This window comes from Marmota monax, unplaced genomic scaffold (assembly GCF_021218885.2).
Source record: "Marmota monax isolate L192 unplaced genomic scaffold, Marmota_monax_Labrador192_F-V1.1 WCK01_AAM20220418_F8-fsc00401, whole genome shotgun sequence".
NCBI lineage: Eukaryota > Metazoa > Chordata > Mammalia > Rodentia > Sciuridae > Marmota > Marmota monax.
Genome location: NW_026692020.1, coordinates 371,004 through 383,187, shown reverse-complemented (window position 1 = coordinate 383,187; position 12,184 = coordinate 371,004). Strand labels below are relative to the sequence as shown.

Here is a 12,184-nt window from a genome sequence, read left to right as displayed (position 1 = left end):
GTGAAGTGGGGATGGTGATGTGTGCTTCCTTGAGTTTTCAGGAGGCTCATGTGAGACCTGTCTTAATAATAAATAAAAATAGAGAAATCGACCTCTTCTTGGAAGGAACCTCTTAACAAATCACAGCAGCGTTAAGATGAGAAAATTCAAGTTCCTGTGATGAATTCAGTGGTGCATTTTAAAATATAGGGTCATAGATCTCCCAGGATCATGGAAAATGAGTGGACGAGCCTTAATCAATTTGCCAAGTGGTGGTGAGAGGATGGTGTGAGGGGCAGGTGGTTCTGCTGGGTGTGGAGGCACTGCTTACTGTTCCCCATGGCTTCTCTTCCCAGAACGCTGAAAAGAAAATGTACGGCTGCACGGAGGTCTTCCTAGCTGACACCAAGTGGATCTTGCACAACTGCATCATTTATAACGGGGGTGAGTGGCCGCGTGGCGCCTGGAGATGGCACCCTGCTCCTGGTGCACGCTCTGCTGCCCCTCGCAAAAAACTGGGCTGCAGAGTCGAGCATCAGGCTTCGGGGGACCGAGGACACTGTGTGCGCATGGCCGTGGCGTGTGAACGGGGCCAGTGCGACCTGCATGGTAAGGCATGAGCCGACGTCCACGGCTCAGTGATGCATGGTTTGTGCTCTGATGGTCATCTCCAAACTCCATAATTGAATGGAGGTAGAAATGTCAGGGAAATGCACAGGTTCATGAGCACGTTCAGTGACTTGGACAGGCGCAGGGCCACACCTCAGGTCAGGTGGAGGCTTTCCAGTTCACCTCCTGTTTCTGCTGGAGCTCCACTCTCCCTCGGTGGCCTAGAGTTCCAGATGGATGGGTTGGGGGTGGTCTCGGTGTCAGGGCGCATACCCTGCAATGGGATTTGGGGTGACCGAGGATTGTGCCTTTGTTGTTGCCAGGTGATCTTTTGCGTGGTCAGCACTCTTAAGTTGGTCTCTTCCCCTGGTTAATGATGGATGATCCTGTGGTCTCCATCTTTGGGTTCCGTCTTTGGGTTGTTGTGGAGGAAGCTGCAGGGGACTCCTGTGGTGCCCTTGGTCTGGGCAGGTGTGCCTGTGGCTCTTGGCTGTCTGGTGCTGGACCATCGAGTGGGTCATCTTAGATTCAACAGCACTCTTGTCCCAGTGTGTGTGCATAGGGCTCATGTCAGTGTGCTCCACGGGTGGGCATGTGCTGTCCAGCCACCCCACATCCTGGCCCTGCCTAGCTTTTTGACCTGGCCATTCTTGGGTGACTTGAAATGTCTCCTATGTCACCAGGGGTTTTAATTTGCCTTTTTGCCATGGCCAGGAACTGAGTCATCATTTCATGAACTTCACAGTGATTTGTGTGTTGGGGTGAAACCCCCCGACTGTTCACTCAGAAGCTGGGCTGTTGCGCTCTGTGGCTCACTGCCGGCATCCTTGATGTGCTGGATCTAGTGCTAACCGTTGTGTTCGTGGATTTGGAGGATGGAGCCTTCTGGCCAGAACAGAGGAGAATTTCCACTGATTTTCCTCTGGGCACCTTCCTTAAGGTTCTTTTCTGTCTGCCTCTGGCTGGGCAGGTCTCCCTGTCCAGCCCACCTGGTGCCTTGGTCTGCAGATCAGCTTGTGCTTGTGCTGGGTGGTACCTGCTGCTGACCTTCCACCTGTCTCTGCCTCCCTGGCCTTCCCTGTGACTCGGCCTTTCGGCCTCTAAGACTCCTTCCCTGAGGCCCCAGGCCATTGGAGGTCTCTGTCCTGGGCTCTCTACTGGCCTGGCTGCATCACCACAATTCCCAAGTGGTGCTGTTTGTATGTGCTTGATCTCTGCACCCAGAGGTGACTCCTCCAAGGGTGGGTCTGCCTCTTGTTCCCTGCGAATGAGTGGCCAAGTGCAGACCCTCAGCCAGCATTCCAGGGGAGCTCCCTGAGCAGGAGTCTGCATACTGCATTGTCAACTCCTCAGCCGCAGGGCCGGGAGAAAGGGGAGGCACTGGGCAGTGAGCACAGAGTGGCCCATCGAGCATGTGAGAGAGTGAGTGGGGTCAGGGTGAAGGAGAAGACCAGCAGCCACAGGGATGGCCAGTGGGGTGAGGGGAGAAGGGACTCCTGGTTGTTTGGAGAGGCTGCTGTTGGTAGCTCCCGGGGCTTGTTGATTACAGGGTCATCAGACTTAAGGAGTTGGATATCTAGGTCGCGTGTGTGTATGTGTGTGTGTGTGTGTGTGAGAGAGAGAGAGAGAGAGAGAGAGAGAGAGAGAGAAATCTCTTTGTCAACAAATGTAAAACTTCTGAAAACATTCTAAGGGTCAAAGAAAACATGATTTTTTAACCACCTCATCCCCTGCTTTAGAGGAAAGGTAAGGAATTGGGTTAGACCTGTCCAGGTCTCTGCTTTGTTATGAGTGTCCTGGTGGAAGAACCTGACCTTGCCTTAGTTGATAATTGAGCTTGAACACTCTTCCCTGCTTGCTGTTGTGGCTCCTGGAGGACTCTTTGGAAACCCCTGGCCCAGCCACGTGGTGACGTCCCCACTGCCTTCTTGGGTTGCTGCAGTCTGGGATGACGGGTACAGTAAGGCTCCTCTCCAGGACTTTTGAGCCTGTAGAAGATCAAAACTCCAAGCCTGTGGCTTGGAGTCAGTGTCCTTTCTGTCCTCCTAAAGATGAGGTTTGGGTGAAAGGTTCCATAGGGTGGCCAGGGTGTCCTGGAGAAGCTGTCCTACAGACCCCCACAGGCTGTGCTGGACCTCTTGGGTCTGTGAGCTGTGAGACTTGGTGTGGTGGGACAAGATGGCAACCAGAGTGACAGGGAGTGACGTTCTTTACCAGATCCCTTTGTAAGAATAGAAGCCAAGACCCGCCTTTGTGCATCTGTCCCTTCCTTCCTAAGCGGAACTGCCTGGGATGGCTGGGGAGCATCCATGAGGCACGTGCTTCTGTGCGTGTCCACAGAGAGAGAAAGTAAGATTTTCTAAACTGCCTTTTCACTTGAAGTTCAAGTACTATCTATTTTCTGGGTAACTGAACAATGGGAAGAACTAAATTTTTCATGGCTGTGTAGTATCCACGGACATTTTTTTTGTCATTTGAGTGGAACCTACTTGTGACAGCACTTTACCTAAGGTGACAATGCATGCCGTTGCCCCTCCGGCTTGGGGTGTCCCATCTGCTTCTGATGGTCACTTTGCACAATGTTTAGATACACAGTGACCAGGTTGGAGGATGTGAACAGGGCAGAGGGCTAGGTAGATGCTTCCTGGTTGTCTTCCAGAAGAGCTGTTACACCTCACACAGCAGCTCAGGAGCTGACAGCGGGGAGGTGGTCTTCCCTCACTGTGGTCACCAGTTTGCCTTTGTTGGATGACACGTGGCTGTGTGTAGTGTGCCTCTGGAAGAGCCCAGCAGCTGAGTGGAGTGGGAGGAGATGACCCCTCCCTTCATTACTCATGTCTTTGGTCACCTGTTAAGTCAATCGGTTTACAGTAAGTGGCCCCTGGCATGGTGATAGGTGATAGAGAAAATCGGGGCTGCTGACATGGAAGAGAGTAGCAGCAGCTCACCATGCAGTGGGGGAGCTTCAGGGCTTTGGAGCCTGGTTGCCTGGGTTTACTTCCTGACCCAGCCACGTTGGTGCTGGGCCCTTGGACAGGTTCCTCAACTTCTCTGGGCCTCATTTTCTCCTCCTGAAAAATGGTGATAACAAAAATCTCCCCTCGTTGGGCATTGTTGAGTCGATCCTCAGCGAGCACTCAGAAGGCCACCAGTCCTCAAGTCTTCGACAGCTGTTCACTTGTGTGGATACTGTGTCATCTGGCTCATTCCGTGTTTTTTATTAACCCTGGGATTGGATACCAATGGCACCCTTTTCCTTCCAAAGAAGAGGGGAGAATCAGGGAATATGGAGCTAGGAAATGGTGGCAGTGAAGTTGGATCAAGGAACTTCCTGGCTGTATATTCTGAGTCCGGAAGTTACTCGAGAAGTGTGCTGTATTCTGCAGGAAAGGGACAGGAAAGGAGTTTGATTTTGGGGTTGTTGTCACTGGAAATAAAGTAAGGATGGCATGATTAGAAATGGAAGTGGAGCATGGTGTGTTGGGGGACAGAGCAGCCGGAAGGGCTTGGAGAGCGGCGCTGGTACCAGGGGAGCTGAGTCCAGGGTGCATGTGACCTTGAGGTGCTTCAGGCATTTAAGTTTCATTGTTAGTTTCTCAAATTGGCATGACTGGTATTTGGGGACTGGGAACTCTTGGTCCAGGGAACAGCACCCCCCAGGTGTGACAATCCAAAATGCCTCAGACCTTGCCAAGTTCCTGGGGTGGGAGAGGGGTGAGGAACCTGCCTGCAGACCCAGTGCAGGGAAGTCTGTGGAAGCTTTTGAAGCAAGTTCAGATTTCTGCGGCTCTGGGTCCCACATGGGGAATGCGCTGTTGTGGGGCGAGAGTCCAGGCTGGATACCTGGGGTGTCCTTGGTCCATAATGTGATGGTGGTGCCAAGATTGGATCTATTTCCAAGGTGTTCCCACTGTGGCCCAAATCATTAAAATCATTAAGCAAACTATGTGTGTGAGCCTATAGTCCCAGCTCCTCAGGGGTGGGAGGATCCCTTGAGCCCAGGGATCAGGGACAGCCTGGGCAACACAGCAAGAACCCTGTCTTAAAAACCAAATCCAGCAAACAGCCAAATCACCAAAAAAAAAAAATCCCTGGACATTCAAATAAAAGCATAAACACTTTAAAAAGAAACCATCAAGCATTTATGAAGGCGTCCCAGATGTGAGGCTCCTGGTTGACATATTCTAATGTATTTTTGTTTTACAGATGAATGAAATTGAAGTATGTCCAGAATGTTATCTAGCTGCTTGCCAAAAATGAGATAACTGGTTTTTCGAGCCTTGTGTAAGTTGGAGTTACTTTCCTTATTTCATTTTCTGAACTCTGTCTTTGATGGCTCAGCCTTCTCCAGGAGGCTTAGGAGACGAAACTTTGGATGAAGTTTTAATATGTGTTTTTACTGATAAAATAACCTAGATAGAATAAGCCTCCTAGGCTGTTCGTGTGCGAGAACTAGTTAATCCAGGAGAATTGCAGAACCCAGAGTCAAAGGGAATTCAGAAGGAATATGGGATACAGGCAGGGGGAGGTGTGGAATGTGGGATGTGGGGGGACAGGACATGCATGATGTGGGTCACAGGGTGCATGAATAATGCTGAGAGTTTTGTGAATGTTGATGAGTGTGTCATCCACAAATCTTCTTGGGCCTGTTTTAAGAATGTTACAAATCTCTCATGGATTAATGTTATAGACTCTCTAGTCCATGGTGGTATTTTTTTCTTTCTTTCCTTTTTTTTTTTAATTAGCAAAGACCAAAGTTCAGCTTTTTATTGGAAATGTTAAGAGCTGTCAAAAAAACCAAAGCCTATGCTTGAACCTTGGATTCTTGGTATCCATTTTCTTCTCTGGGGCAGAGGGATGGAGGGGAGGGACCTCCTGCTGACACAGCACCTGCTGCTACAGCGCACCCACCAGCCCTGACGTTGCAAATGCAGCTCTCCAGTGTGGACATTGGCCAGGACCTTTGCAGACAAACCAGGCCAAAAAGATTCAACATTTACACCACCTGCCTCAACAAGGGTATTGATCTTATCCTCTGTGATAGTCACCTTGTCCTCGTGAAGGATGAGGGCAGAGTAGATGCCATCTCAGGGAAAGAGGCCATGGCAGGCTGCAAGGTGAAGTGAGATCTTCAGCACAAGTGGCCTTAGTTTCCTTGGAAGAACCGAGTACCTTGGTGGCATCTGAGGAGAGAACAAATCATGGTTCTTGCAGGATCTAAAGACACCTTGGTTTCTCACTGTGGATCTGAATTTCCAAAGTGGTGTTTATTTTTTCCCTCTGTGATGCTGGAGGTGAAAGCCAGGGCCTTGTGCATGTCAGATGGTATTTTGCAGAGAGAAGTGGTGTGAGGTGGATAGAGGGGGTGGGGATGGAGGGCTGGAAGGGCATGACCAGGCAAGTGAAGGGAGAATCAAAATGTGCCTATGTCCCTTCGGGCCTTTGGAGATAAACACCTGATAGCTGGGGCTCAGTGGTAGAGCACTTGCCTAGCACCTGTGAGGCCCTGGATTCTATCCCCAGCACCACATAAAAAAACTAAATAAACAAAATAAAGGTATTATGTCCATCTACAAATAAAAATATTTAAAAAATGAAAAGAATAAACAGCCTCTGCTGCCCTCTGTGCTGGCACAGGGCACATCAGCCCACACTTTGGGGGGGGGGGGAGCGGGCATCAGGGCTCTGTGTGGTGCAGGAAGGGGAGTGCCTTGCTCAGAACCGTCCAGGTGACAGCAGAGCCAGGACTCCAGCCTGGTTTTGTTGTCCTCGGATTCTGTCCCCTCCCCATTGGAGCCCTCCCCAGTTCTGTGCAGGCACCATGGCCCCCCTCTCTAGGGAACCCCACCGGGGCCTCTGTGGCTGCCTTCTCCCGGCTGTCTCGCCCTCCCCAGCCGGGAAGTGTGTCTCACTGCCAAATGTGTGCCAACTCTGGGTTCTGTTTTTCTTCTAGAGCAATCCACATCCATTGGTCTGGGCAAAACTGAAGGGGTTTCCATTTTGGCCTGCAAAAGCCCTGAGGGATAAGGACAGGCAGGTCGATGCCCATTTCTTTGGATAACACAACAGGTGGGCGTTAAAAACAGGCTTTGAATATGTAGCTTCACCAAACCTTTGACACTGTCATTGGATAAGAAAAGAGGTGGGGGGTATCACTATTATTTTTATTATTATTACCATTTTTAAAAGCTGATTTTTCCTCTTGTTGTTCACTGGTATGGCTGTGATTTGCTTACTGTCGTGATACCAACCCTTGATCTCGTAGTAGAAAAGGATTTCCTGTGCTGTGTTAAGCCTGATAATGTGTGGGCTTCAGTTTTTTTCCAGGTACATTAGAAAATAATCTTACTTTAGTGGATTTGTTGATCTAACTGGCATCGGAATGAATTCCCGGGCTATTTTAAGTGCTGCCGTCCTTTTCAATTTTTTTTATTTTTTCCATCGTAAATTAAATCTCTGTGCAAATTGCTTTTCAAAATAATGCTTTCAGGAATCAGATGTATTTTCCCAGATTGCTGGTAAATGAATCTCTTATCATCCTGCTGGGTAGTTCCCTCCTGTTCCCTTTTCTCTGGAAATTACCAGGGGCTTCTGTTTTGACAGGTGTGAGCCTCCCCTCCCAGCATCTCTCCCTCCCCATTTCCACCACACACCGGGAAGTGCCTTTCAGCTAATAGCAGTTCCCTTCAGGGCAGAGCCCCTGCACTCAGAACAACAGGTAGACAGGGATGGGCAGGTTTATATTGCAGTCCTCTCCTGGCAAGTTCCCTTAGGGTTAAATGAGGCACATGCCAGACTGCCCCTGCCCCTGCAGTTTGGAGAGTGCATAGGGGAGTCTGCTTAAATACACACAGCACATATTATACCCCACATGGGATACACAGAAAATGCAGTTTGAATTTTGAAATTTTGCTTGAGGTCTTGCAGATCAAAGAACAGTGTGAATTCCAAAGTAACTCACTTTCTTATTAGGAATCCCAACAGTGCTTTGTCAGGAGACCAGATGGAAATTCTTTGATAGGGTACTGGGTTTGATAGGAGGTATAATATTTGGATTTTAATGGCTCTTGTTGGAAATCTGCTGGAAATTCTTTTATTAAATTTTCATTCAAAGAAGTATACATTTGGAGCCTGCTCAGCCTGGGTGCTGGGTGCTGGGGACACGGGAGTGAACAGGCAGGCAGACATCATCGCTGGGAAGATGGGTCACACCCAGGAGTCTGTTGGGCTAGCCATCTCCATCAGGAGGTGGTGGTGGGCCTGGTGCAAAGGTTTGGGTAGAGTGAGCAGCAAGAGCAGAGGCTCAGGTAGGGAAGGGTGGACCTGGTGTGTGATTAGAACAGGGAGTAGGGAGGAGAGGATGGTGGGAGACCGGGTCCCAGGGTTGGGCAGGACTTGTTCTTATTTGAAGAGCTGGAAGAATCCGTGGCAGCCTGTTGATCCCACGTCCTGATCAGAGCATGGGAAAGTGAGCGGTCTTGGTGATTTAGGATTCCTATTCTGTAGGCTGGCACAGTGTGGGGACCTGCACTGGAATGTAGGTGACAGGGATAGCAGTGCTTGCCCCACATAGCAAGTGCACCAGGAACTGAGTCAATCATCCAGCTCCCTCTTCTGGGACCATCCTGCAGAGACCTCTTGGTCCTTCCCTTGCCAGTCATCCGCTGAGAGTGGCTTAGGTTGCTAGAAGGAAGAGTGTGGGCTTTGCTCCCCAGTGGGCAGAGGCTGTCCCCAGAGCTTGCAGGTTCAGTCTTTGGTTCTAGGTGGGAGCCATCGGAGAGCCAAGCACTTTGTGTTAGGTGGTGAAACTTCCCTGCCCCTTTGAGCATCTTTAGTGCCCTCTACCCCTGTAGAGTGACTGTGTTGCCCTGTTGGTTTTAACTTGGGTGAGGGGGGCCCAAGCAGGGGGTTTGGTAAAGACCGTCCACAGTGCTGCAGTGACAGAAAAACCCTAACATGTCCAGCTGTTCTCCGAGTGTCAGAAATGACCAGCATCCTGTGTCCTGTGTCCTGACAGCCACCTTTCATGCCTGCTAGGGAGGTTCTCCCCAGGGGAGTCCCTCTTTCCAGGAAGAGTTGCTGCCTCCCTAGAGGCAGGCACAGGGGGGCAGGCTCACGGACAGCTGCTCTGGTGGGACCAGGCTCATTGGCACAAAGGCCAATACACTGTCCCCTGCTTTGGGAGCTCAGAGGTGCACCAGAGACCAATGCACTGTCCCTTTCTCAGAGAGTTAAGAGGTGCACCAGAGGCCAACATACTGTCCTTTGCTCGGGGAGCTCATGTTGGGGTGGAGGAGCCAAAACATAAGCCTGAACATGTCCAAGTGAAGTAGGTCAGGGGAGGGAGAACTCAGCGCGCAGCTCCTGTCAGCTTAGTGAGTGCTGGCATGGGACTGGGGGCCTCCTGCCCGACTCCAGGAATGTTCCTCGAGTCCCATGTGTGCCTTTTGTCTTTTAGAAGAATTTTCTTGTGTGTGTGTGTGTGTGTTTTAAGTTTTATGATAGACCTACACATGCACAGCCAAGTTAAAAACTTAGGAACTGGGTTGGGAGTGGTGACGCTGGCCTGTCATACCAGCTACTTGGCTAAAGCTGGAGGCTGTCTTGAACCTAAGAGTTCAAGGTCAGCCTGGGTAATATATCAGGATCTGTTTTAAAAAAAAAAAGACTAGTGACAACAACAACAACAATGAACAAAGAACTATTTTATTAAATACTTTCAGATTTTTTTTATTTTTTTGGGGAGTTACTAGGGATTAAATTTAGGGGCACTTAACACTGAGCCACATCCCTAGTCCTATTTCGTATTTTATTAGAGACAGGGTCTCACTGAGTTGCTTAGCACCTCTCTAAATTGCTGAGGCTGGTTTTGAACTTGTGATCCTCCTGCCTCAGCCTCCCCAGCCCAGCTGGCATTAAAGGTGTGCACCTGGCTCAGAATTTCTTTTTAAGCTAACATTAATTGAGTACTGCCTGTGCACTAGGCATTATTTTAAGTTATTTTTTGGGGGGTTATATTTTTGTAAGTTGCTTTTATCTGTTCTACTGATAAGAACATGGGGCCCAGCTAGGTCAATGCTTTGCCCAGGTGACTCAGCTAGCATGTAACCAGACTGGCTAGAACCATGAGAGTTTAACTCTAGCCCTTGGGCTCTGTAGGGTGCTGCTCGGGACCTCTCATGACACGTCCTCTCCCAGAGACTTTATATAGTAAAGCAGATCTAATTTCTCTTTAAATATTTTCTAGGCTTGTTTTGAAGGAAAGAAGCAGTTTCCCAAGGCCCCTTTGAAGACACCTAGGAACTTGGGAGGAGACAGTTATGTACTCGAAGCAAGCAAAAGTCTGGGCAGAAACAGGGTCACAAGATGTGGCTGCAGGCTCAGGAGTCCCTGGTAGTGCCTGGCCCTTGGCTCAGGTCCACTGTGTCTGCTCCACTGGAGAGGCCTTGGGGACTTCACCTCCTATCAGATCCGCCCTGTCCAGCCAGAGCACAACTGGAGAGAGGCCATGGTCTCCTCCTAGCCCTCCCCGATCCTGAGGGAGGTAAGTCTTCAGGCCTCAGCAGGAAGGTGGCTGGTCATTTCTGACACTCAGAGACAGATGGACATTTTAGGGTTTTTCACTTTTGGTTTCTGTCACAAGTCGCTATTGTCAGAAGCCAAGAGTGGCAATAAGGCACCTGTGTGCTCCATCCCACCCCCACTGATGGCTTTACTTCCTCTTAAAGAACAGGACTTCAGGGTGGACTGTGGACGAGTGGGAGAGGTAATGTTAGAAGCCCACAGATTTGCTTCTTTTCAAAGCATGAGAAGGTGGGGACTCTTGGTCCAGGTCCTGCTCCTGATGCTCTGCACTGCAGAGAGTAGGTGTCTGGCAGATAGTAGGTGTCCGATTCTCCCTGGCAGCAGGTGCAGGCATCTGCTCCCAGCACCCACTTGGCTTCTCCTTGGTTTATACCTGGATTGAGCTCCTGTGTGTGAAACCCAGAAGGATGCCCTAGAAGACCTTATTCCCACCACTTAGCAGTTATAACCTCTTGAGCTGGGTCATCAAAAGTGCTGCAGGCTGTGTTCTGAGGTCCCCGTGTGCCATCACCCACAGTGTCTATTCAGGTGTGCCAACCCCCTCCTGCAGCCACGCGGCTCGCTGGTTCTGTGAAGCAGCCACAGTTTTTTTTCTTTTTTCCCCCTTGCTATCAGGGGTCTGTGCAGAGTGTGCTGGGCCGTGGGGCATGGATGCTGGGAAGATGGGACTGGAGGTTGCAGACCTGAAGGCTTGGAGGGCTGCTTTGCAGTGATTTTCCCTTGTGAATTATCTCAAATTCGCAAACATGAACCTCCTTCTAGGAGGTTGGGGGAGGGGCTGGCAGCGAAATAAGGGCCTTGAACGCAGAACCGAGGAATATGGGTTTCTGAAGTCCTAGTCCCTTTTAGAATAGCAATAAGAAAGCTGTTTGAGTCCATGTGTACAGTTGAGGGAGACCTGGGGAATACCCTTTTTGGTGGTACATTGGAGGAATGCAGTAACTTTTATTTTTAATTCTCTACCAGGTAAAAACCACGGGGGATTTAGTGTGTGTGTGTGTGTGTGTGTGTGTGTGTTTAATGGATTAAAATGTCTAAGACTGTCGAGCCTTTTACTATCTTTGCTGAGTTATGCTGTTCTGTGTTCTGTCCTTGTGGCAGAACATGCCTGTTAATTGGATCATTAATTAAACATTGAAACCAAGTCATTTATTTAAAAAGAGAATAAGCACTTAAGAATCTTGGCAAACATGCTAGGCTAATTTGGTTTGTATTCAGAAAGAAAAAAGAAAAAAAGCCTTGCAAATCACTAAATTTGACTTGAACTTTCTTTCTCTTTTGCCTTCCCAGGGCCTGGGTTCCAATAAATAATTGCTACCTCATGTCTAAAGAAATTCCCTTTTCTGTGAAAAAGACTAAAAGCATCTTCAACAGCGCCATGCAGGAGATGGAGGTCTACGTAGAGAACATCCGCAGGAAGTTCGGGGTCTTTAATTACTCTCCCTTCAGGACAACCTACATGCCCAAAAGCCAGTACCAGATGCTGCTGGATCCCGCCAACGCCGGTGAGGGCAGGCCAAGACGGACAAGCAGGAGAAGGTCAAGCTCAATTTCTACACAACGGCCTCGCCCAAGATCCTCATGAGCAAGCCCCTGTTGGGCGCCGGCTCGGGCTGCCTCATCTCTTTGCTGGACATGCCATGCTCGCCCATGAGCACCAACTCTTCGGTGCACACGGGCTCCGACGTGGAGCAGGATGCCCACAAGAAGGCCACCTCCAGCCACTTCAGCGCCAGCGAGGAGTCCGTGGACTTCCTGGACAAGAGCACCGGTCAGTCCCGGGCGGGGGACGGGCGGGACAGGGGACCCAAGGCTACGTGGGCGAGGGAAAGGGCTCCCGTTGGGGGAGGGGCTGGCAGCGAAATAAGGGCCTTGAACGCAGAACCGAGGCCCAGACCAGAGGCGGGGCTGGACGGGCTCCTAGCATTCGGTTTTCCCCTCTGTAACGTGAGGATCTTAACGGTGTGCCTGGGAGGTTCTTGTAAGTAAGAGGAATTGGAGTGCACTTAGG

At 50.0% G+C, this 12,184-nt stretch overlaps 1 protein-coding gene across 1 annotated transcript in view; it reads left to right on the top strand.

The window, feature by feature from the left end:
- Window positions 1–12,184, top strand: part of LOC124097389 (MYND-type zinc finger-containing chromatin reader ZMYND8-like) — a 66,322-nt gene that overhangs the window by 15,744 nt on the left and 38,394 nt on the right. The window contains 6 exon segments of the mRNA XM_046451854.2: window positions 336–423; window positions 506–588; window positions 4,795–4,872; window positions 6,542–6,657; window positions 11,464–11,678; window positions 11,681–11,944. Coding sequence (XP_046307810.2) covers window positions 336–423; window positions 506–588; window positions 4,795–4,872; window positions 6,542–6,657; window positions 11,464–11,678; window positions 11,681–11,944 — 844 coding nt within the window.